This window comes from Micropterus salmoides, unplaced genomic scaffold (assembly GCF_014851395.1).
Source record: "Micropterus salmoides isolate LMB-PRFRI ecotype aquatic unplaced genomic scaffold, ASM1485139v1 Ms_hic_scaffold_7, whole genome shotgun sequence".
NCBI lineage: Eukaryota > Metazoa > Chordata > Actinopteri > Centrarchiformes > Centrarchidae > Micropterus > Micropterus salmoides.
Genome location: NW_024044459.1, coordinates 6,580,558 through 6,607,038, shown reverse-complemented (window position 1 = coordinate 6,607,038; position 26,481 = coordinate 6,580,558). Strand labels below are relative to the sequence as shown.

Here is a 26,481-nt window from a genome sequence, read left to right as displayed (position 1 = left end):
TGATCACAGCCTGACGGTTGCCGAGCTCACATACCGGCAAATCGGGATAAAAATCGTGTAGTGTGAACTAGGCTTATAGTAGTCTGGGAATATATACAAGCATACACTGCCTGGGTGTGTACACACTGTGTAGCTTTCAACACCAGCATGTCAAATATGTTTCTATATGGTAATAGCAGTGGTGGGCCGGAACTAAGTATGTTTACGCAAGTACTGTTCTTAAGAAAACAGTAGTGTATTTGTACTGTTCTTAACTTTTGTCTTTTCATGCCACTTTCTACTTCTTCTGTGCTACATCTCATGATTTACTTTTTATTTCACTACATTTATCTGACAGCTTTAGTTACTTTAAAAATAAAGATTTTACACACAAAACATGACATTCGCTGATTGATAGAAATTTAGTTATATACTATTTTGATAATTGTCATTTTTCATGTAAAAACATTTCATGGTTCCAGCTTCTAGCTTCACAAATGTAAAGATATGCTACTTTTCCATTTTAATGTAATTTTAATACTGACAAAACAAGCATTGTGAAGGTGTCGCTGTGGGCTCTGAGCAATTGTGACAACATTTCTCACAATTTTACAATTGATTAATGGAGAAAATAATCAGCAAGTTATTCCAAAATGATTAAAGTAATCAATTTTCAGTCTGATACAAACTAGTTCAACCTCAATCAACTACAACATTAAATTCCTGCTTTTACATTAATGCATGAGTAATAATAATCTAATGATATATATGGCTGTTTATATATGATATAATATAACATGGGACATTTTTCATTCTGCATTGAGTAGCCAACTTTTACTTATAATTTTTATTATAATCATTTTCCTGATTATACTTACATACTTTTACTTAAGAAACATTTTCATTGCAGTGCTTTTACTTATAAAAGAGTATTTTTCCAGTGAGGTATCAGAACCACCAGGTAATAGTGACACTAGTTGCTTGTCTTGTAACTTGAACGCTGACCCTAAATGGGACATGTGATAGCCTACTATGGAAGCCCAGAGTGGTTAGATTAAATTACTACAAAAGTACAAAAAAGAAAAGGACTCCAACCGGCGTCCCTACTACGTCATACGACCGTGGCTTTTAATAAAATGATCATAGCATAGGGTAGGGGCGCAGACACCAATAGATACCACTACACATTTTCCATTACAAACATTTACAGTCATAATGTCAGTGTCAGCAGCCATCTGTGCTGAGGCCGACATGGCTGGTAACACAAAAAGCAATAAACCAAAGTAAATTAACCCTGGCGTTGTGGTTTTCACGGGGTATACGAGCATGTATTCCTGCTTGCTGTTTCCTGGTTGCTTCCTGTGTTTTTTTTTTTAATGTCTCCCTGACTTGAACGTAACTGACACCGTTCGTCCAATGATATTTGTCCACATGCGGCGCAGGGAAGAGGGGAGAGGGGCAGCAGTGAGGCACTTTGATAAAATCAGACTGTCAGCACCGAGTGGAGTCACAGAGAGCTGCGCCACTGTGAGGCAGGACACGCCACGGTAGTACCGTTACTGAAGACTGGACCGGGTGAATGCAGTCCTCAACGTAGGACACTGCCGCAGACGCTTCCCCATCATTTTCGGAGATAAGAGGACGGTCAGAGTAATATTCATCCACGCAGGGAAGAGGAATTTGGCTCACCACAACATTTCCGTAATTTGCGGGAAGAAAAATCCTAACAGGGGCCAGGGGGACACGTTCAGACCGCGTTCAATAGCTTTCGATAGCTATCCGAGTGTGAATGCACAGCTCTCAGTTGGAAAACTCCTTATTTCTTTGAAAGTGTTGACAGTTTTACCATACGGCCGTTATTTTGTGTAAAGCTGTGTGGGAAGCCGCCTGTCCGCCATGGAGAACGCACACACGAAGAGTGTGGAAGAAGTTTACAGTTATTTCTGCGTCAATGAAAGCACAGGACTTTCCCTGGACCAGGTGAAACGTCAGAGGGAGAAATGGGGCCTAAACGGTACGACACTTTACACTGTAGACCACCACCAATGCGGCTGTTGTGAATGAGACGCGGCTCAAAATGCCATGTCACTGTTAACACGGGCAGCGTGAGCACAGTATTCAGTATGTGGGGTAAAAGTCAACCACACCGAGCCGGGCCGGCCAGGCCAGGCCAGTGTTACCCGGCTCCGTAAAGTCATTCAGCTGACGTCATCACTGGTGACCTCGAGGGTTTCTTACACATTAACAAATTAATCATTTGGCTACTCAGGACACTGCTACATTGTTGAACAGTGGCACATTGTTAGGTATGGCGACATTGTTGTATCATGGTTAACGCAGTTGACTGGGATAGCGTTGTTAAACATAACCCCATGGTGACATTGTTGACAGTAGTCGTAAAATATGGAGACCGTGTTAAGCACCGTGTCATTGTTGAGCACTAGTCACCTTGTTGGATGTTCCTGAAAGCAGAACTGCAACACACCAGCCCATCTGCCTGGAGATCCGGCAGGCATTTGACACTGAACAGTGGCCACAGGATCGCTGGAGTAACGTTATCGGTCAAAGTTAATCTCTCTTGTCCCAGGCCTAAACAGCTGTTTATATTAATATCACCTGGGAGGTCATGGCGGGTATACTCCCCTCCCCTTATCCACTCTGAACTCTAAATTGATTGGAGTTTTTCTATTTTCTATTTTTTTTTTTTCTTATTGTGTAACACAGATGAAGGGAGAGAAGTTAAATGCCATAGTCAGAAGTGTAAACCTGATGCAACAAAACTATTGCTATATGATTGTTTCTTGTTTAATGGTCAAGCAGATCAACACCCTCACTACACCATTGTAATTTTTCAATACACAACATCCCCTTTTGTACAGTATGTCTGACTAAGTCATCAAAATGTGAAGTGAAACCGGGAAAATGCTGGTGGTTTTGACACCAACTTGTGCTTGTCTGAGATTTGGCCCTCTCAAGGAAGCACTCATTTGCTCTGAACATGCAGATGTCCTCTTGCTGCGGGAGTCAGTTCCCCATCAAGAAACAGTAACTGAGACTCCATCTGGCTAAATGTTTTTAATGTATTTATACACCACTTACCTTCCTTGTCTTTTCTTTTTTGTCCATCTCCTGTGAACCCCCCGGATTGACTGCCACATCTCTAAACACACACAGAGTTACCAGCAGAGGAAGGTAATCACTACTGTCACTGATGTTGTTACTGTCATTTAATGATAACACGTTTCTGTGATGGATTGGTTTTTTGTTTGTTTTTCACCAACTCTCCTTTCTGCAGGGAAATCTTTGTGGGAGCTTGTCCTTGAACAATTTGAAGATTTACTTGTTCGAATTCTTCTGCTGGCAGCATGTATATCTTTTGTAAGTATATCTCTGCATTTTCTTTGCACCATCTCCTGTTCTTGTGATGTTGTAAGTCCAAGTCAGCTCTTTTTTTAAATCCCCACTGTCACCCCTGTTACTCAATAACCTGTCCAGTAAATGAGAAAGATAATCTAAAAAGCTAAGGGAAGTCAGACAAGTCAGCGCATCCTACACACAGCTTTCTTTTTCCACCTCGGGCTGAGACATTGTGTTAATGTGAAGTCAAAATAGCAGACAGGATTATTATAAAGCCCTGTGTGTTGGAATGGCAGGGGAACAGTTTATGCAATGCATGGTGCCGAAGTGTGAACGTCTTCAGTTTGTTTAACCCGGTTGGGGTTACACTTCCATATTAAAGAGTTAAACAGCTGAGAAGGCTAGCGACCCATCTGAGGAATGGTGACAACAGCAGTAGCAGCATTGAGTTGCAATCACCACTTGCCAAGTAAGACATTTGAGTCGTTAAGCTTGGCTGCTGTGTAATGACTGCTCTCCCTTGGGCCCCCGACTTTGAGTGCTACACAAGATAAATGTTCATGGACTGTATCCTCAGCATATATTTCTTTAAATTTTGCAATATTTGTCTCTCCAAATGTGAGCAAAAACCACACGTTTGTATGGAATCAAACTACCAAATGGGTATGTTTTGAAAATCTTCAGAGATGGATCAAAAACTGGAATTAATTTTTGCCATTGTGCGATGCCTGAATCATTTTACTCTTTCCACGTTCTTTGAATCGTCTGCACAGTAGATTAAGATGGCAGAACAACATTTTGATAAGTGAGCCCCCCCCCCCGTGTGTATGTGTGTGTGTGAGCTGGTATGTAAGTGTGCATTGTCCAGTCAGGTGATACAGAGGTGTCAGTGGCTGCTGTCTGACAGGGGAACAGAGCACCACTCGAGACCAAATTTGGACCGTCACTCCTCAGTGGGAGGGCTCTTATCAGACAAACGCATATGCCCACCTCAACATAGAGTTAATCACTCCCATCGTTGATTATGCATCCAGTTTGGAAGCTGTTGGCTAACTGTTGTGGTTTCCAGTGATGGACAGTAATTAACTACATTTAGTACAAATTTAAGGTACTTATACATACTAGAGTATTTTCTTTTCATGGCACTTTCTACTTCTACCCCACTACATCTCTGATGGAGATATTGTACTTTTTACTTAACTACATTAATCTGACAGCTTTAGTTACTAGTTACTTTAAAAATTAAGATTTTTACACACAAAACATATGAAGACTTAATAAAATATGTTTAGTTATAAATTAAACTATCCAATATTTTACAGAAGTACAGCTGACACCATTATTAGATTGACATTGAAATTAACTGGCAACAACTTTGATCGTTTAAGACATTTTTCCATGTAAAAACATTTCACGGTTCCAGCTTCACTAATGTGGAGATTAGCTGCTTTTCCTTCTGATTATTTCTAATTTATTTGTAATAATTTAGAGCTTTGTACTGTTGATTAGACAAAGCAAGCATTGAGAAGGTGTCACTTTGGGCTCTGGGTAATCGTGGTGGCATTTCTCATTTTATTTTTTTCAGAATTTCGAAAATCGATTTAATGGAGAAAATAATCAGCAGATTAACACACAAAGAAAATAATCAGTAGTTGCAATCCGATACAAAATAGTTAGAAATGAGCTCCCCTTAACAATTAAAACAGTAAAATCCTGATTTTATTTTAATGCATGAGTAATAATAATAATCGAATATATAATAGTATAACAGCCAAAGGACACTTTGAGTACTTTTACTTACATATTTTTACTTAAGTAACATTTTCAATGCAATACTTCATCCACCATACACACACACACGCACTTAGAACTGAGTAACTTGAATTATTATTGAAATGGCAACCTGTTTATAATGAATGCCATTGTTTAATAAAAAGGAACGTTTGCCTGCTATATTTTTAAATTCTGTTTGTCATGTCAGCAACCCCTGACAAACATAACCATACTAATAGTACTTTTAACTTTTCATACTGAAGTATTTTTAAAAGCAGGTACTTTAGTACTTTGACTCTAGTAGAAATTGAAATTGAAGACTTCTACTTTAAGTGGAGTCATATTTAGCAAGGGGTATCTGTACTTTTACTCAAGTACAGGATTTGTTTACTTATTGTAATTTATCAAAACTAAATCTCTAAACTCATACAAGTTTTGATTAGTTGTGTTTGCATGATTCAGTTTGGTGTTGACAGAAAAGTGAAGCGTTTACTCCTTTTTTTTTTTTTATAAACTCATTTTATGAGGTCAAGTACTATAAATGTGTGTTGGTTTTTTTGGTACATGTTCCAGCTTCTCGGATGTGAGAATTGTCTGCTTTTGTCTAGTTCTATCAAAAAAAATCAAACATGAGATGCAGTAGAACACTGAGCCCTGTGCTTCAGTATTGACACTGCTATTAAGACTTATGCTGTCCATTTAAGTTATGCAATTTAAAATGTCTTTGGCATCTACCACAGCTAGATACTTACAGCCTCTTACTGAGGTTGATTGCTTTATTATATTATGGGACATTAACTAATTGCTTGTGAGACACAGGGTAATTTTAGGGCAAGCCAAATGATAGTGCAGGTAAGAATACTGTCTTTTTTTTCCTAGCAGTAAGAGGTTCTATATGCTAGAGGCCCAGCTTTGTTAATCTTTGTGCAATCTTTGGGAGTTCCTACAATCTTCTTGATGGCTGACATGTTTGCATTTTTTAGTCAAATGCTAATGAAGAAGCTTGCATTCCTACACAGGTCAGGTTGGGCTGTAGTATCTACGGGCGGATAACAGCAGTGGCCCACAGTGAATAGAAGAAATTCGCTGCGAGTAGTAGAGGAAAGCTACAGAGGCTCGTTTATTTCCAAATTTTAACCTAAGCGTGTCAAGATGCAGTTGTACAATTTTATTTTTTTTTTTCTTTTCTCTCAGTACATGAAGTTCTATGTAGGAAGTGTATAAGATCATCCTCAGCTATTAACAATCACTGTCTTTAGTATAGAGCTTCTGGCAACTGATAAACCGCTAAACCCTAAAATTATTTAAATGAAATTGTCAAAAAGCTCTCGAGATGAAAATCCTAAGCAGTTCATTTAAATGTATCATATGTGACTGTACAGCATGTCTCCATCTATCAGAGATTATTTTTATCTGTTTTGAACCACTTTGTTTGTTCTGTCTAGATTTGTCTCTTATTCTCATTGTAGTAAGCGAACACCTGCTTGTTCTGTTAAATGTCCTGAATAAATAATGACTTCTTTTTTGTACTGCTTTCAGGTCCTGGCCTGGTTTGAGGAGGGAGAAGAAACAATCACAGCTTTTGTGGAGCCATTTGTAATTTTACTCATTCTTATAGCCAACGCCATTGTCGGTGTGTGGCAGGTGAGAAACTTCCAGACCTATTCTAATCCATTGCAACGTTATCATGAACTGCAGCGTCCAAAATGTTGGGACAACACCTCTCTGACTCAGTTTCAACAGAAAAAAACTTTTGTAGTTGGATTTCACAAGATGTAACAGGTGAACCTAACACACCCAGCAGCCAAGTATGTCAATCTGAAAGCGAGAACAGACATGATCTAGAGATGGTGCCAAAGCTCTTGTTGTGTTGTTATGTTGTTAAAGACATAGCTGAATATGGGTGTAGAATGTCATGAATCAAATCTATCAGTACGGCAGCCTGCTGTATTTGTAGGTTTAACATTTGTTGTACTGCGCTTGCGCTGTATGTCAACACGTGCATGTATCAAAGAAGGCTTCCTGTTGTCACCAACAGTCTTTCTGGACGCCCTTTACATACAGTGGATAGAAAAAGTCTGCACACCCCTGTTACAATGCCAGGTTCTTATGTAAAATAATGAGACCAGGATAAATCATCTCAGAACTCTTTCCACCTTTAATGTGACCTATAATGTGAGCAATTCAATAGAAAAACAAACCGAAATCTTTGAGGGGGGAAAAATGAAAAATAAAAACCCTCAAATAACCTGGTTGCATAAGTGTGCACACCCTTAGACTAATACTTTGAAGCACCTTTTGATTTTATTACAGCAGTCAGTCTTTTTGGGTAGGAGCCATTAGCATGGCACATCTTCACTCTTCTTTGCAAAAGCGCTCCAAATCTGTCAGATTGCGAGGACATTGCCTGTGCACAGCCCTCTTCAGATCCCCCCCACAGATGTTCAATTGGATTCAGGTCTGGGCTCTGGCTGGGCCGTTCCAAAACATTAATCTTCTTCTGGTGAAGCCATGCTTTTGTGGATTTGGATGTGTGCTTTGGGTCGTTGTCTGCTGCTGAAAGGTGAACTTCCTCTTCATCTTCAGCTTTCAAACAGACGCCTGAAGGTTTTGTGCCAAAATTGCCTGGTATTTGGAACTGTTCATAATTCCCTCCACCCTGACTAAGGCCCCGGTTCCAGCTGAATAAAAACAGCCCCAAAGCATGATGCTGCCACCACCATGCTTCACTGTGGGTATGCTGTTCCTTGGGTGATGTGCAGTGTTGTTGTTTTTTTATGGCCAAACAGTTCTACCTTGGTTTCATCAGACCATAACACATTTTCCCACATGCTTTTGGGGGACTTGATGTTTGTTTTTGCAAACTTCAGCCGTGCTTGGATGTTTTTCTTTGTAAGAAAAGGCTTCCGTCTTGCCACCCTACCCCATAGCCCATTCATATGAAGAATACGGGAGATAGTTGTCACATGTACCACACAGCCAGTACTTGCCAGAAATTCCTGCAGTTCCTTTAATGTTGCTGTAGGCCTCTTGGAAGTCTTTTCATCATTTTTGGAGGGACATCCAGTTCTTGGTAAAGTCACAGTTGTGCCATATTTTCCCCACTTGATGATGACTGTCTTCACTGTGTTCCATGGTATATCTAATGCTTTGGAAATTCTTTTGTACCCGTCTCCTGACTTATGTCTTTCAACAACAAGATCTCTCTGATGCCTTGAAAGCTCTCTGCGGACCATGACTTTTGCTCAGAGATGCAACTAAGAAAATATCAGGAAAATCCTCCTAGAACAGCTGAACTTTATTTGTGATTAATCAGAGTCACTTTAAATGATGGCAGGTGTGTAATGACTTCTAGTTAACCTGAGTTTGAATGTGATTGGTTAATTCTGAACACAGCCACATCCCCAGTTATAAGAGGGTGTGCACACTTTTTTATTTTTATTCACATGATTTATCTTTATCTCATTATTTTACATCATAAGAAGCTGGCATTTTAACAGGGGTGTGTACATTTTTCTATCCACTGTATGAGGCTGGCTTTTTCATGTTTTTTTTTTTTTTTTTTTTTTTTTTTTTAAATGAGTGGGTAGTTTGCTCTGAGGATGAAGATGCTGGTGAGGGAGAAAATTGGAAAACATCAAGAGGCAGGAAATCTATGTGATTTTATATTCCCATTTTCCTATACCTAAATGTCCCAACTAGTCCAACTAGTCTCTAACCTGTTAGTCCAGCAGAGCTAAGGTGTATGAGCTTATGTGATATTGAGTTCATCTTAGAGCGTTTCTGAAATCTGTGGCACTGAATCTCATTTTCTCCTCACCAGGAACGCAATGCTGAGGATGCCATTGAGGCGCTTAAGGAGTACGAGCCTGAGATGGGGAAAGTGTACCGGCAGGACAGGAAAACTGTGCAGAGGATCAAGGCCAGAGACATTGTGCCTGGTGACATTGTAGAGATTGCTGGTAGGTTGACCTGTGCATATTTAAATGGACATAGCGTGGTTGGTATTGTTATTACTGGTTTAACTTTAATCTGCTGTTATACTGTTGTATATGTTCCTTAGACTAACTGAAGTGTGAAAGGTTTAGTTGTCTGTTTAATTTGTAAACTTCTCTCAAGCAAAGGAAACATCTAGATGTCACATGAATCTTGAAATTCACAGAAAAATGCCACTGCAGCTTCCATTAAGACTGAAATGGTTTTTATGCTGTTTGTATGTTATGCATGTTTGTTTTGGTTTTTCGGAGATCAAATGAGAGATGTGGTGTTTTAATGATAATTCTTCGCTGCTCTTTGGCTCTGCCTCAGGTAAAGCCTACAGTGGACAGATCAAATGAGTACAGGTATGGTCATGGATCAAATTTAGCACATGCTTGAGTTAAAACCTCCCTCATCACCATGTGCCACTGCAGAGGTGACTCACCCTGCAGGAGTGATGTATTTTGAGATGTTCTTATTAACCCATTGTCTCAAAGGGATGGGCGCAAATGCTATTAAGGCCCAACTGACCCTTTGTGCGTGTGTGTGTGTGTGTGTCTCCTCACACACACAAGTTTGAGCTTACTCAAACAACATGCTGCTACTGCATCCTCACAGCTTGTCCCAACTCAACAGTTTCCCCACCCCCCCCACCCCCATGCAGTATGTGAACTAAGCGCTGGAGTGATTCATGCTGCTGAGATGCAGTCAGCGTATTTCAGCAGCTGAAATCCTCAGGATGTAAAGCAGAGGGATGAACAGAGACAGATGTATGCTGAAGTCCTTGGAACAACTTGCATTATCTCGATACTCTGTTTAACCCTAAACCACTTAAGTGATGCGTTGTTTTTTTGTGCATAGTGGTAGGTTTTATTTTTAGCTGTCATGGGACAGTTAGATTATGGAATACTGTATTTATAGAGTCGTAAAGATGACAGGTGTCTGGTCCCACCCGTGCATACCCCCCCAATCCTGCTGTAGGGAACATTGCCACAGTGGCTGACGTGGGACAGCATTCAGCGGGACTCCTGAGTAACCTTGACAAGGGCAAATGGAGAAGGAGTAAGCTGTGAATTAAAATGTATCTTGTTTCTAGTGTTATATGGTCTACTATATATATGATTTTGGTTGACAGTGCTAATCATGACATTTGGATTATGCGTTGCGGGTGAAGCAGGATGTAGAAAGCGTAATTGTTTGGTTCAGGATTAAAGAAACTTGTGAGTCAGATGCACTCGCCTCGTGCATATTAAGAGACCTAGTTATGGGAAAACTCTTAATGAAGGTAGCTGTAGGCTTTGCTGTCAGCAGCTTGAGGCTGCAAAACTGAATCATTATCCTGTGGTTAAAAGCTCAACTTACTACCTAAATCCTTCAGACACCTCCTACAGTGGTTCCTGTCAGGCTCCCTGTTTTTCTGAATATTTTCCTGAGGCGGCAAAGTGACCCCTGCCATGCAGAGGAGTGTGATGACGCAGATGGCCGGCTGGTTGTTGAGCCGAGGTAGAGGACACTGAGACAAGCCCTCTGTGGCTGCCTCAGCCGTGAGAAGAATAGCCTGCAGCCAATCTGTGCTGTTCTCTGTCAGGGCGCTCCTGTGGGTTTGAACGCAGCCTCCTACTCACACCTCATCACTCATCAGCCTCTTAGTCGCATGCTCACTGAAATTTGTTTAAATGTCATGGAAATACATTTGTCAGACTTTTATCTAAACTAGACTGTTTTATGCTTGGTTTTGTCTCTGTTATTTGGTGTTTTCGACTCTGATCTTGAAGCGGTTTAAGCACAAAGGGCTGCTGTCGGCTGTCCTGTTTAATCCTTTGACTGTTGTTGTCGGGCTGATAAAAGATGCGTGAACAACAATGTGGCTCAGCCAAATGTATGCAGTGGCACATCAAAACTAACCCTTGACTTGTTCTGAAATGATCTCACTGACAGTCGCAGCAGTGATTTTGTCTGAATAGCTTATATTCTAAAATAATCGAATGGAAATGATCAGTAATAATTAAGCATAAGTAAGCATTTGTTTTAAGGTGGGAAAGTACGCCAAATCCCACTTAACTAACTCCTAATAAATGACATTAGCTGATAACATGGAGAGTTCACTAGATCCATCCAAAAGATTTTAGTTATTGTCATAACAGCACACACTGAATGCTGCCAGTTTACAGTTTGATGTTGAGGGCTTGCAGATTTGGATGTTGGCCTTTTCTCAGAGTAGCAGAACTCGGTGGGTTTGTTCTCTGCTGCCTATGAAGCTGTGGAGTCGGGTAGTGACGGGCCTCATGTGGTGGGGGGGGAGTATAGAGGGGAGGATCTGTGATCTGCTCCTATTGTGTTGGAAAGGGATGACCTTATAGGGAAGCACTTTGTGGATAACCGTCCCACCCCACCAAGCTCAATGCACAGCGACCCTAGCCCTTGGCACCCGCACCCACTGCTAAGATTCCAGACACCATGGATAGTATGTGGTATTTAATGTGGTCTGGCAAGCGTCCGTTGTCACGGAGGGACTGTCTTTTGGCAAATGTTCCTGACTTGTCAGCAAGACTGAGAGGAATGGTCTAATCTTGCCGACAAGGGAAGCTGCCTTTAGAAATGTCAAAACCTAATTTGTAGTGAAGTCCTGCAGAAGGGCACAGAGGTTTTTATTCAAACCAAACGGGGTGAGTTGATGACGCTAATCGGCGAAATCAGTAGGCACAGTGCTTGGTTGAATAGAAAGTTGGGAGAGAAGTATGCATGTACGGTTCTGCATAAAGTGTGTGTGTGTGTGTGTGTGTGTGTGTGTGTGTGTGTGTGTAAACCCAAATGTCTGGGGTTAAAGGAATCTCGTACCGCCTATTGAAGTAGTAGTTTTCCATTAAAGCTGACCTCTAGTTTTATACAGATTTATTCCAAATTTTGTCCCAGGAAAGGCTTTCACGAGGGGCCACCACTGAAAGTGTTGACCTTAAGACATGAAGGGAATGTACCCTTCTGACCTGATGTTAAGATATAAAATGTATGCTGATCTCAAGTGATCACACGCATTTCTCATTAACATTTCAATGTCGTACATGCCAGCAAGGACAAGTGAGGTATTATATTTTGTGTGGTATTTACATTACGTTCAGTCTGCTAATATTTTTAAGTCCAGATCCTTGTGTCCTTAATTTGTTTATGCACACTATGTGGGCACACGTGTGGGCCGTGGTGAATACTCCTTAAAATGTTAGCGCAGTGGTTAAAATCAAGATTAAACACTACACTAACACCCCAAGTTAATTTTGTCAGGACTTTTAGTGCTCCCAGTCCCGGGACACAGGTTGTCACTATGGCAACAGAAACATTTGCATGCTCTGTGGAGGCCCAGCCTGCGGCTGCTTCTTGAGATTCATAAAATCAGGGAGACAGTGTGGAGATGGTGCATAACTGAGGTCAGAGGTGAGGAGCCAAAGTCAGCTGACACGTGTTTGCATCTGCAACAGCGGGGAGTCAAGAAACTAGTCAGCTGTTGGTAAATAGTGATTTATCTCTCTTACAGCCTACTGCCACCTAAATATTACTTATTCTGCTTTTGTCTGCTGATAAAATAGTGAAACACACTCGTGACTCTGTGCTAACACATGCACACCATACAGTTGGGGGCTGGGCAATAAAACAATTACAATTATCGCAATAGAATTTTCCTCAATAACAATATAACAAATGTTCAATATATCGTCAATAAATGTTTGATTCAATTCATTTGAATTACGGGAAAGGGGACTAAAAAAAGATTTACTAATCATATTTGTCTCTCAGATTTGTGAAGTGATCCACTGTTTGTCATGTTTTGACAATAAAGAAAAGTTTAACTACACAATTAACCTTCGGATATCTCCATCTTTCGCTCGGGAGCAAATATCAACCTTTAACCTCAAAAAACAATGATTTGACATTTATTGTGATAATTATCGATATCGCATGATATGGAATGTGTGCTCCCTTACATTTGCAGCAATAAGTTTATGATTTTATTTCCTTGCATTGCATTTTCTTCTATTGATTGTGCTGAGGTATGGTAACGTAGCTTCTCCAGTCGAACCTGGTTGCCAAAGGTTAGAAGGGGGGGGGGGTTTAATTGAGTGTTGAAGAAGCAGCGAACGGTTGGTATGTGTTTTTTTTGACAACGCATCCATTTGAATAAAGTATTGGCATTATTGTAAATGTAGCTTGTGAGTTAATCAGAAGTAGAGCTGTGTTGGAAATCTGCAGGGTGCTTCACCTGTTGACCGTTCTAAAATGGCCCACTCAACATGACAGGAGATCAGCCTTTTGTTCAGCTGCCATCAGCACATGTACCCTCCTGGCTGGCCCAGAGGAAATCTGGCCTGCCGCACCACACGCTTTCCCCTAACACCCGGCAGAGGCAGGTGCCAGTCAAAGCTGGCAGCTTCTGTTCAGTGACTGGCTCGCCTGCTATTGAAAAGTCTGTTTAAAAGGCACCTCTGAGAGTCATATTGGGTGCAATGCATCACCAGGGTCTGAGCTTTTGTCACTGTAAAATCTGTTGGTGAAAATGTGGTCATGCCTGAGGAGATACTTGGTCTGCTACCAAGTAGGATGTTGACATAAAGGGACATGATATACACACTCTTCATCAGGACATTTCCAGTTTTTCACAGTGTCAGTCTTTTCACTCACTGGTTTCTTTGTGTGAGTACATTCAGAAGTGTTACACAACCATCTAGGATGTAATTGTAAAGCTCTTTTGCCTTTTGTTCCTGTGGTGCAGCGAAGGGTAATCCTTTTAATCTCTTCCAGGGATGGGATCATTTCCTTTTTAAGAAAGTTAAGTGTAGCTATGAAATGAGTTCCTCTATTCAATGTGCTAAGATTATTGATCCACACAAGCAGGAAGTTAACTGCAGTTTTAGTTTGTACGTTGAACTGACCCTAAGCCTGCATCGCTGACCTTCTCAGAAGGGAAGCTTCCATTGCACCTGTCGTTCCAGGTTCAGATGCTTTAAAGATGCAACTGGGCTCGACATCAGTCTTTCTCAGAAAAGCTGTCGCTGTCCGTCTTGTCTGGCCAGGCCTGCTGACAGATCAGAGTTCCTGGCACCGCTGTCAGGGCATCTTTTATGAGTTGACGGTCATGTAGCTCACAGGGCGGTGTCTCATAGTGACAAGTCGATGACAAGTTGAAATGCATGCAACTTTAATAAGGCTGTACAAGAAGTTGGAAATGTGTAAAAATGTGGACATCCACTTGGTAACGGAATAGGTATTGTGATGATTGTATTACATATGTCTCCAAGGACTCCAAGGTCATGTAGAGGAGAGCTGGGGCCCAGTCTTTGGCCCCTTGTCTCTTTCTGTGCTGTGCAATGATGAGGAAACGGCTATCACATGGCCACATTTTAACTTGGGGAACATGTTGAAATGCCTTTCCTATTTTTGGCTGCATGCATTGTTGGTCCCATTGCAGTTTTTCCCCCTCCCTTCTCTCAAGGATTGGATTACTGTGCGTGTCTCCCTGAAATGGGAATCTGGACATTGGTACATTTGATCAAATCTTTGTTTGTTTTTGATTTTTTTTTCTTGATGTTTTGTTAGATTCTTAGATATTTAACAGGCTTGTTTTGGTTCCTGGATTATAACTATACCATGTTCTTGTAACAATTTGACACACTTTGCATTTTTAACTTAACTAGGCCTATATGTAGACTACGCCCACAGAACTGTGCCATAGCCTGAACCATTTCCCTAGTTTCCATTGCCTTTATGTACCATTAGGAAGCTGAATTGGGTCACCGCAATTCAAATCTACCCAAATTGGCCTTTTCCTTTGAGACGGGCCTTTTATGGCTCACAGGTCCTTCATTTCCTCCTCTTTCTTTGGCTCTCCTTCTCTTTCCCTGCAGCGACGACAGCACTGCTCTGCTGCTGTGTGGCACAGCAAACTCTCTGTAATGAGCGGTGCTTCATCAGTTTAGTTTACACTAATGCCAAGTTACTGTCTGCAGAAGATAGACAAGATCGCAACTGTTAAATCTTCATTTAGCCTGTACACACAAACACAGCATTGCACAGTACCAGGAGTGCATACGTGGACTGCTATTAAAAGACTGTTTGGCCATAATATATGATGTTGGGACAATTTAACTGTTTGTTCTTTTTTTTTTTTTTTTTTTTTTTCATTAGATCTCTCTCTGTGCTCCTTGTGGTTTGGCGGTTTTGTTTGTGTATTTTCTCTAATTGTGGATCTGTTTGGTTATAGTTGGAGATAAGGTGCCTGCTGACATTCGGATCTGTTCAATCAAATCAACAACTCTGAGGGTAGACCAGTCCATTCTGACGGGTAAGACATGGCTGCTCATTATATCACCATCAAATTATTTTCCTTCGCCTTTTCTATCAGTTAGATTCTCAGTTTCTCACAATAACGTGGGGATTTTGCAATAGATTTAACTATCCAAAGAAGGTTAACGTCTAGGGCAACTGGACTTGGTTGAAGATACTAGAAAATGTTTTGTCTCTCATCCAAAAGACTTCTTCAGTTCTGAAGTGACTGGTAGGGAAACTCAGCTATTTAACCTCTGTGGGATCGTTGGCAGGATCATCGAAACTGCTGGTTCGCTAGTGCTCCCAGCTGTGGTAACGAAAGTCGTTATGGTTGTTATAACCACCCGTGGCCATTGTTGGTATCTTCCCCTGAGGCCAAGAGGTAATGCTTGTTGAGTTTCCTGGGAAGTGATGAAAGGACAGCATTGTAAGTAGGGGATGAGTGGTGGCGTAGACCCCCACCTCTGTTCAGCGACTGCTTTTCAACCCGGGTGTAGATGGCTTCCTTGAAACCTCTTTAAAACCTGTATAACATGTGCACCTGATCCTCAAACGAGTGTCCCTTTATCCTTCACATGTAAATAAACTTCAGATGTAAATAAACACTCAGAAGGAGAGACGAAACGTCTTCTAGTATCTTCAGCCAAGTCCAGTTGCCCTTGAATTTAACCTTCTTTGGATAACTATGACCTGGATGACTGAGAACCTTTACAGACATCTAGATTTACTGTTTTCAGACGCTTCTTTAAGAACTGTATACCTTATCAATGGGTTTTGTTTTCAGATATGGCCTTAACCTTCCTAAACATAAATTTTGCTCTGGCTGCCATGAGCAGCAGATGCAGTAGTAACTGGCCATGCCAATCCTGTTTTATTTGAGGCTACATTAACATTTCATTTCATAATTATGCTTTGGATAAAATCCATTCCACAGCTTTAAATTGAATTCAGACTCTCCAGTGACGCTTCCCTTTATTTCAAAATAAGAGCACAAAGTTATCCAAACTAACCTCATCCAAGATTTATAAATCAATCTTCCACCTTTTGTTTGAAGAACCAGAATAGCTGGCTGACAATGAAAAATTTCTAATTCAGAAACAACCGTGCTTATTTGAAACATTCATGAGCATGGGGAAAGATCAGTGAGGCAGCATGAATGACCAGCAACACAGATCTGTCTATAGAGATATTTGGCTGTGCTTTGTTCCTAAGATCCTCTAAAGATAGATATAATTTAACCTGCTGCCCTGTTGTCTTTGTAGGTGAATCTGTCTCTGTCATCAAACACACCGACCCTGTGCCAGACCCCCGTGCTGTCAATCAGGACAAGAAGAACATGCTTTTCTCTGTAAGCTCAACTCTGCGCAAGTTATCACACACCCTGTTAATGTCCTTCAACTTCTAGTTTGTTTAGTTTGTTAACGTCCTGGAAAGACTTGCACCAGTTTTTGGCCCAACTACATGTGATAACATCGAAAGTTATTATTATTTCAATATAATAAGTATATTGCTTGTTATTTCAGGGTACCAACATTGCTGCTGGGAAGGCCGTGGGTGTGGTCGTGTCCACTGGTGTTAACACAGAGATCGGTAAGATCCGTGATGAGATGGTGGCCACCGAGCAGGAGAGAACACCCCTGCAGCAGAAGCTGGATGAGTTTGGCGAGCAGCTATCCAAAGTCATCTCCCTCATCTGCATCGCCGTGTGGATAATCAACATTGGCCACTTCAACGACCCCGTCCATGGGGGGTCCTGGATCCGCGGGGCTGTCTACTACTTCAAGATCGCCGTGGCACTGGCTGTGGCCGCAATCCCTGAGGGTCTTCCTGCTGTCATCACCACTTGCCTGGCCCTGGGCACTCGCCGCATGGCCAAGAAGAACGCCATTGTCCGTAGCCTGCCATCCGTGGAGACCCTGGGCTGCACCTCTGTCATCTGCTCTGACAAGACGGGAACCCTGACCACCAACCAGATGTCTGTCAGCAGAGTGAGTCTCACAAATACACACACCTAGCGTTGGGTATTGTTTCGATTTTATTGATTCCGATTCTTTCTTATTATTACTATAGTTCAGTTCTGATTCCAACCCCTTCACCACAAATCTTGGCACTGTTTGTTGACGTTCATCCACTTTCTCCTTGCTCGTCGTCTTTTTTTGATGCTAAATTGAGCTGAGTTTCTGTACTAGAGGCGTGTCTCTGGGGACTTGGATCTAATAATTTTATATATTGGAATAATTTGTAGATATCATTCGTTTATCTTCCATATAAAAGGTGAATGTCAGCTCATCTGTGTTTTGCACCTGAGCGTGAGATGTTGCTATTGTTAGGGTTATCTGTATCTGGGGCGTCACTGTAGCTGGGAGACCGCAATACAGTGAACATGGTGCATTCACACACTCACTGCAGTTCCATCAGGAGCGGGACTGAAATATGCAGAAAGTTAGGAACCAATGAGCACTATAGAAATTAACCTTTCTTAATGAATCCACAGTTCTTGAAATATTTCCAGTTCCACCTTGGAACCGGTTCTTGATACCCTACACACACCCTGCTTGGGGTTTGAGTAAGGTGATAGCAGTTAGAGAAACTGACTGCGTCACTTTCAGTTGATTCGTCAGCGGAAATCCTAATACAGAGAGAGTGGAATGTTGCTTGTGATCAAGTATCCAGGTTATTAACAAGAAGGCTACATGCTGCCGCTCCTCTAATCTACATTGAGCTGTTGGATGACTTGCAGTGCTGCTGTTGCATAACTGGTCTTGCGTCACCAAGCTGCAAAGCAGCCAGCCTGTAGTTCTTTTCTCTCTCTCTCTTTGTCTGTGAGTGGCACCCCAGAGCTACTTAGCCCTACGTTAACAAGACATTTCAGCATTAATTAAAGTTTAATCCTCCTTTGTTGCTTGTTCAGTGCTTTCTCAGAACTTTGGCTCAGCCTGAATTAGATTTGTAGCATTAATTCAGTTTTTATCAAACGGTAGTTTGGGCCACATGTTGTATTGGCAATGATAAAATAGCCTTGTGATTCTGCAATCACTGCTGTTCAGTGATGTATAGTGATTCACAGAGAGCCATATATTAAACCGCTGAAAAGAGAAAACATTTGCACTCAAGACAAAGGGTTAGGATGTAACTTTTGCACTGGCAATCATCGAGCTGGAATGGTCTTTTAAAACTGTTGTACTAAAACAAGTGTGATAACTACAGAAAATAGGCATTCCTTCAGAGAAAAGCAGCACTAGGATGTGACGTTTGGCTGCCAGTTTGAAGAGGGCTTGACTGATTGTCATCACCCATATTCTGATTGTGTGTGTGTGTGTGTGTGTGTGTGCTGCAGGGCGCAGGCCTGGCACTGCGGCTTCTTCCTTTTGGGCACAGCACAGTCACTTCTGTTTACTTATAGTGAGAAACTAAACACCCTTTTGTCACATTAGGCCGCGGGCCACCCAGCCTGGCCCTCACAGACACACACTCTGTAAAGCTGCAGGCTAATCTACTGTCTAAAAATAGCTCACTCTTCAGGCCCGCTTGGGATTTCTGTGGTTTCTGCTGCCACCTGCTGTGTCAGTAAAGACACTGGCAGTTGACTCACTGACACTGACATGATCAATTTGTGTCTGCTTTGAAAAACTCAAGTTTTGTTTTTGTCCCATCTGCTCTTTTGTTCTCCAGATGTTCATTATCAACAAAGCCGAAGGTGACAGCTGCTCTCTATCAGAGTTCACCATCACAGGTTCTACCTACGCCCCTGAGGGAGAAGTGTGAGTACTGTACAACTGACTCCATAACAGGCAAATCTAGGTGAAAGCTAAAATATCTTATTAATTGACTTTAATTGTATGGGAATTGAACATATGGGGTTAAAGATGGGTATTTAAACCCAACATTAAAGAAGGTTCTTATTGTTATATGAACTGTGCACACACATGCACACAGACACAGGTTAATACTCTGTACTATCCTCAGGTACCAGGATGGTAAACCAGTGAAAACCTCCCAGTATGATGCCCTGGTTGAACTGGCTACAATCTGTGCCCTGTGTAATGACTCCTCTCTGGACTTCAACGAGGTCTGAACCCTGCCTGCTTCTTACTTTACACGTGTAGATTGTAACTTTGGCCTACATGATTTTTGATTATGATTTGTGTGTGCGTGTTCAATTATTTTATTGTTATTTTGTAAAAAAAACGGAAAAGTGACAGTTTATTTTGTGTATAAGTAGTATAAAGTCTGGTGATTTACTGTGTGTATATACAGATATACTGTACATACATAAATCCACAAACTGTCCTTATTTGGAACACAAGGGATTGAGACGTTGACAAGTTTCCTTCTACATCTGTGGTTTGGAGTGAAATAAGCTCTATAGGCAGACTTTACATGTATCCACTTACGTGGAGGAAAAAATTTAACACAAATGGTTATGGTGTTTCAGGTGAAGGGTGTGTACGAAAAGGTCGGTGAGGCCACAGAGACGGCGCTGACCTGTCTGGTGGAGAAGATGAACGTCTTCGACACTGAAGTCCACAACCTGTCCAAGATTGAGAGAGCTAACGCCTGCAACTCAGTGAGTGACAGCAGCTCCCTCACCTGCCCACGCTGCAGATTTCCTCTGCTTCCACTCAGCAGGTTTGTCTCACTCTGCCTGTCCTTTTGTCTGACCAGGTCATCAAGCAGCTGATGAGGAAGGAGGTCACCCTGGAGTTCTCCAGAGACAGGAAGTCCATGTCGGTCTACTGCACCCCCAACAAGTCTCGTTCTTCCATGGGCAAGATGTTTGTCAAGGTATACTGGAAGAAACACGTACTGAAGGCTTATCAGTGGCTTTGCTTTTGATGCCGGACAGTCTTCGACCATGTGGTGAATCTTTTATTCCTCTGCTCTTCCACACAGGGGGCCCCGGAGGGAGTCATTGAGAGGTGCACTCACGTCAGAGTTGGCAACAGCAAAGTTCCCATCAGCAAAGGTATCAAGGAAAAGATCTTGTCTGTGATCCGTGAGTACGGGACAGGTCGTGACACCCTAAGGTGCTTGGCTCTGGCCACACGAGACACCCCACCCAAAATGGAGGACATGATACTGTCCGACGCTGCCAAATTCTCAGCATATGAGGTGAATTTAGATTTTTTTAACATAACAGTTGTACTTGTAGAGTATTTTTTTTCTTCCGTACCAAACATTCAGTCACATCTTTGTATCTCTCCATTCTAGGCTGATCTGACTTTCGTTGGCTGTGTCGGCATGCTGGACCCGCCCAGGCAGGAAGTGGCTGCCTCCATCGCGCTGTGCCGCCAGGCTGGCATCCGCGTCATCATGATCACCGGGGATAACAAGGGCACAGCTGTGGCTATCTGCCGCCGCATTGGCATCCTGTCCGATGAGGATGACGTGGAGCACATGGCCTTCACCGGACGAGAGTTTGATGAACTCTCGCCCTCCGATCAGCGTAAGGCTGTGACTCACGCTCGCTGTTTCGCCCGTGTCGAGCCTTCCCACAAGTCTAAGATTGTGGAGTTCCTGCAAGGATTTGACGAGGTCACTGCCATGGTATGAAAGCCGATCATTAGTGTTAAACATTTTATTACAAATAGTCTGAGTTTACAAGCGTTTTGTTTCTTTATTTGGGCTGTAAAGTAGGTCTTAAATCTAAATCTGGTTAGCATGCTAAACATGTTGTTCTCAGACCTGTGCGTATCCTGTCTTTAGCCTTATAACCACCGTGGTTGATGTGCTAAGGAATTCCTCTTCTGTAACAAAATGTTTCTCCACAGACAGGTGATGGTGTGAACGACGCCCCTGCCTTGAAAAAGGCAGAGATCGGCATCGCGATGGGGTCTGGCACTGCTGTGGCCAAGTCCGCTTCTGAGATGGTCCTCGCAGATGACAACTTTTCTTCCATTGTGGCCGCCGTTGAAGAAGGCAGAGCTATTTACAATAACATGAAGCAATTCATCAGATACCTTATCTCCTCCAATGTGGGGGAGGTCGTCTGGTGAGTCTCTTCAGGAGCAGATGACTTGAGAATTGTATTTATATCATTGATGATCCAACATGCAGTGCTGATGTTCAGGCCTGGTCCAGTGTCAGTGTTCATTTTGCCAGCTGTCTTAATCTTTGGCCAAAAATGCTTATTAGTTTTAGTCGCATTTTTGTCATTGAGTTTTAGTCGACAACAACTCAAAACGTTTTACTCCAGTTTTAATATAATGAAAAGTCAAAATATTTTATTTAACTAATTATTTTAGGCTATTACAGATATTGGAATCAAGGTGACGGTATCAAGTGTTGAACTTCATCAGGCAACATTTCAGTCTCTTAACACTTTTACTTGTGCAATATCTGGATTCCTTACCTTTTAGTTAGATATCTCTAGCCTTGACTCTCCCATCAATGCAGCGTTTTCCTTTCTGCCGAATTATAATAAAGTGTATCACCTAGATGTTTGGGAGCACATCACCTGGGATTCTGGGAATCTGCACACGTCAATCAATGATGGGCAATGCATGCCTTGTTGATACAGGTTTTCACAGACAGGCTAGACACACAATCAGGGGAAAATCTCATCTAAACATACATTTCGTCATAGGTTTTATTCTCAAAGCTCTTTTTTTTTTTTTTTTTTTTAGCTCGTCAACGTCTCGACTTAGTCATGGAAAAAAGGTTGTTGACTAACATTTTGTTGACGAACAGGACAGTTGCTAACTGGTGTTATTTTTACTGATAGCATCTTCCTTACGGCGGCGCTGGGCTTCCCCGAGGCGCTGATCCCAGTTCAGCTGCTCTGGGTGAACCTGGTGACTGATGGCCTCCCTGCCACCGCTCTGGGCTTCAACCCCCCAGATCTGGACATCATGGAAAAGCCTCCTCGTAACGCTAAGGAGCCCCTCATCTCTGGCTGGCTCTTCTTCAGATACCTGGCCATTGGGGGTTAGCTGATAATGATCTTTTTTTTTTTCACATAGTATCAGAAGAATCTTTAATTTGCTGTCATGCAGTTTGATAAATAAGCAATTTGTGGATATTAATGTTATTTGGTGTCTCTGTTCTTAGGCTATGTGGGAGCAGCCACAGTAGGAGCTGCCGCCTGGTGGTTTACTGTCTCTGAAGATGGACCTCAGCTCACTTTTTACCAGCTGGTAAGTCTGTCTGAGTGATCATCCTTCAGCTCTCCCTCAGCTCTTTGCCTCTCCCTCTCCTCCCCTCACTCCCCTGCCTGCCTCCCCACAGAGCCACTTCCTCCAGTGCGCCCCAGACAACCCAGAGTTTGATGGCCTGGACTGCCACGTGTTTGAGTCGCCCTACCCAATGACCATGGCCCTTTCTGTGCTCGTCACCATTGAGATGTGCAATGCTCTCAACAGGTGAAAAAGTGCCTCTCAGAAACCACAAAGCTCTCCTCTAAAGATCATTTGCACTAAGAAAATGAAGGTCAGTCTGTATAAATGACTCACCATCTGTGTTCTCTCTTCTGTGCAGTCTGTCGGAGAACCAGTCCCTGCTGAGGATGCCTCCCTGGGATAATATTTGGCTCCTGGGGGCCATCTGCCTCTCCATGTCCCTCCATTTCCTCATCCTCTATGTGGAACCTCTGCCTGTGAGTTTTACAATACATCATTTTACAATAGTTAAACGTTTACATTTACTACATTTATGGGAAATACACTTATTTGCTTACTTTGTGGTGAGAAGCTTGATACCACTTCTTAATAGCTGGCTGATATGAAGCTACATCCAGCAGCTGCTTAGCTTAGCATGAAGACTGGAAACTGCGGGAAGCTATCCTGGCTTTGTCAAAAGTTCATTCAAATCGACCTACCAGCAACTCTAAAGCTAAAATATTAAATGCTGGACTGTTTCCTGACTGGCGCTTTGACCTCCCCGGAGTCTTCTTATTGCCAGCAACCAGCGGAAAGCGGTAGTTTTTGGGAGCTTTTCAGAGTCAGAAACTTTATGTATTATAGTCTGAAGTTGTCAGACAGCAATATTTGGCTATCTTGGCTCAATTGTTGAGTGTCTACAAAATCATGATCCCATAGGCATCCAGGAATTGAGTGAAACTAACCAAGTAAAGTAAGGGTGGGAAAGGGGGATGTCTCTTCCCAAGCTTTGTCTGAGGGGAGGCCCAAAGTCTCAGGCTTTAAAAACCCCTGCACTAGGCCACCAGGTGCCCCATACTATTCAACTAAATGCCCCTACTGGTCGTGTGTACTGTAGGGTAGAATGTGACAGGACATTTGGTGGGGTACAGGAGTTACCCATGCTGAAACCATGTGCACTCATAATCTGGGTAAAAAGTAGCTGTAATGTTAAATGATGCTGTGTTCTCTCCCAGGTCATCTTCCAGATCACCCCTCTGGATTTGACCCAGTGGATGATGGTGCTGAAGATCTCCCTGCCCGTCATCCTGCTAGACGAGCTGCTTAAGTTTATGTCCAGGAACTACTCGGACTTTGGTAAACAGCTGGAGAAGCCAGCCAGCAAAGGCTGCTCTCTGTCTGCATGCTCCGAGGGCATCTCCTGGCCCTTCGTGGCCATCTCCCTGCCCCTGGTGCTATGGATCTACAGCACCGACACTAACGTGTCTGCCATGTTGTGGCCCTAACTGACTCCTGTACACTACTCTCCTTGTGCACCAGTGTGAAGTGGACATTAACACACATCTAACACAGTTACATTAACTCGGAACAACTCACAGTCAATACTTGCACCCGCTATGAGAGTCTGACCTTTTGTATTTAGGACATTTTCACCGATACATATTTTTTGGCGGGGTGGGGGGGGTTTAGTCATATTTTAATGACTTTGATTGACATTGCGTCCATGTGTTTTTATTTCACCATCCCGCTTTTCTCTCTTTTGATCCCCAGTTTCAAACAGTTAGAGATGTCCACCATGTTGGAGCTATGTATTGAGCTGTACAGAGAATTTACACTATTTTATAATAATTAATATTTTGTAATTTTTGGGAGGGGCTGTGGGGACACAAATGCTGGGCGTGATGAGGATGTAATTCTAAGAATCGTATAGGACAATACTAATTTGGGGCAAGACTTGAATATATTTGCCCCAGCATGAACCTCTATAGTCATTTTTGAGCTCCATGCATAATCATCCATTATTTTCTGCATTAGGCAGAGCACAGCTACCTCAATGCTGTTAATATGACCATTGCTATACATTTGTCTTAACAACCATTTCATTTGACGTGTTGAGGTAAGCACCAATTTGTTTTGCATTAGAGACAAAGCCCTCGCACACATTTTAATGTTGTCGGTTTTTAAAAATGTATTTCTTTTCTGTTATCGGAGGGAAGAGAGGACAAAGATACGTCACCAGTTTGATTCAGAGCAATTTTTGATAAAGCCTGAGATTTGTTAAATTTGTTTACTTGAAGAAAACACATTTGTCTTGATTTAAATTTTTTCTTTGATTTTTGAGATTCAGTCTTAATTTTGCCTCTTAATTACAGTAATCTTTCTAATGTATGTATAATGTGCACATACTGTACTTGAATATGTAAAAACGCACCAAGAAGATGTTAGTCTTATCAACTGAGCACAACGTGGACGACCGGCCATTGGAAGAGTCTGTATATCTGTACATAGCACACAAAGTAGAATCCCTGTATAGATTTGTTTTTTTTGTTGTTGTTGCTGGCAAAATGCTCCATACATTTACACCAGTTTACTTACGTGTGGTCTTAGCCTTTCTGCATGCCTGCTCCAGTAATACCAGGCCAGTGAGCACTTTGGTTTTTTTTAGTTTTAAAGCTAACTGTTGTTTCTCCCAATGCCTTCCACCTGTTTACCTGCAGAGTGAGTACACTTTGTCCTGCATGCAAACTAGCACTCATGTTTATGTGGTTTCTCGTAGCTCTTATGACAGCTGCTCATATTTTAATAGGACTAGCAGTTTTTTTTAAAAGCATACTTTCAATGGTACAAGAAAAGGAGGAGAAAATTTAAGGTGTTTGAAAAATGCCTTCTATGTCACAAAGTGCCAGGTACACGCTGAGCAGAAATAGGAGCCTTTTGCATTTGAAACTGGCAGTGTCACTGGTGCCGGTTATTTTTGACTGTAGATTGGCAGCATGTTTTGGTAACTGGCAGACACACTGACTTTTAAGTGCCCCCCCACCATTACAGGACATGGTGTTATTGTTTCCTTTTTATTTATACATGTCTTTTGACCTAATCGTCTGCTTGCCCACAGCATGACCTTAATATATTTTTATGACCAGTATTGATGAATTGAAATGATTTGCTGCTCAGATGCTTTAACATTGGCCTGTGATTCTTGTATCCACTGATTTGATTTTTCCTTTTTTTTTTTTTTTTTCCTTTGCAGCAAAGGCCAAGTAAGCCCTCCTCTACTCTAAATTCCTCGCAGAAACTTTGGTTTTGTTTTGTGTTGTGCATGTGTGTTTTGGGCAGCACATCTTTACAAGAGCTGCATGTCAGTTAATAGGAAGGCAGAGGCTCATAAAGTTCATACATCATTTTTATAGACTGGCCATAAATACATGTCTGATGAAAACAAGCCCATCTCACCTCACCAGTGCTTCATCCTCCTGCATGAAGAGCCTTAGATTACAATACAATCCTCATGCCATATTTTTAGACCAAGATCTTAGTACCATGTACAGTAACCTGTACTATATTCCATGGTGCATGTCCGCTGAGTCAGCCATCTGTTTTACCAGACTTGTGTAATAGACAATGTATAGTATTGGTAAATAGAATAGACATTCGTCAGATAGTACAAATGTTAAATAAGCTCAAAAAAACCAGTTCATCTTTCCTAAGGAAATACTTTTACGGGATATTTAAAACCAAACAGCCTTTTATTTTGCTTTGCACTGAGACGTGCACCATGTTTTGGAGCAGATTTTGCCATATCTGGGAAGGCGGACGTGCAGCGGTGCAGTGATTGCATACGTTTTACCCTGAGAACGGCAGGCAGTCCCTCCACTGGCATTTTTTGCCAAACTGCTGTACTGTATTTTCAGAGATGATTGTACAATGTATCACATGAACTTTGGTTTCAGGTAAATAAAACTGTCATACATGAAAGGTTTGCTCG

At 42.0% G+C, this 26,481-nt stretch overlaps 1 protein-coding gene across 2 annotated transcripts; it reads left to right on the top strand.

Annotated features, from left to right (window-relative positions):
• The first annotated feature begins 1,450 nt into the window (after positions 1-1,450).
• Positions 1,451-26,471, top strand: atp2a2a (ATPase sarcoplasmic/endoplasmic reticulum Ca2+ transporting 2a). 2 transcript variants are annotated; one of them, XM_038704660.1, is made up of 21 exons: positions 1,451-1,993; positions 3,154-3,171; positions 3,275-3,357; positions 6,649-6,753; positions 8,933-9,071; positions 15,335-15,415; positions 16,662-16,747; positions 16,923-17,387; positions 19,072-19,160; positions 19,366-19,468; positions 19,835-19,966; positions 20,065-20,184; positions 20,293-20,511; positions 20,611-20,946; positions 21,171-21,391; positions 22,124-22,326; positions 22,450-22,535; positions 22,627-22,760; positions 22,876-22,993; positions 23,732-23,852; positions 25,747-26,471. In XM_038704660.1, the coding sequence occupies exons 1-21, from the start codon at positions 1,876-1,878 to the stop codon at positions 25,758-25,760; spliced, it is 2,991 nt and encodes a 996-aa protein (XP_038560588.1). In that variant the 5' UTR covers positions 1,451-1,875; the 3' UTR covers positions 25,761-26,471. The 2 variants fall into 2 exon arrangements, with proteins under 2 accessions (XP_038560588.1, XP_038560587.1); XM_038704659.1 differs by having other exon boundaries at positions 1,452-1,993; positions 23,732-26,471.
• The last annotated feature ends 10 nt before the right edge of the window (positions 26,472-26,481 follow it).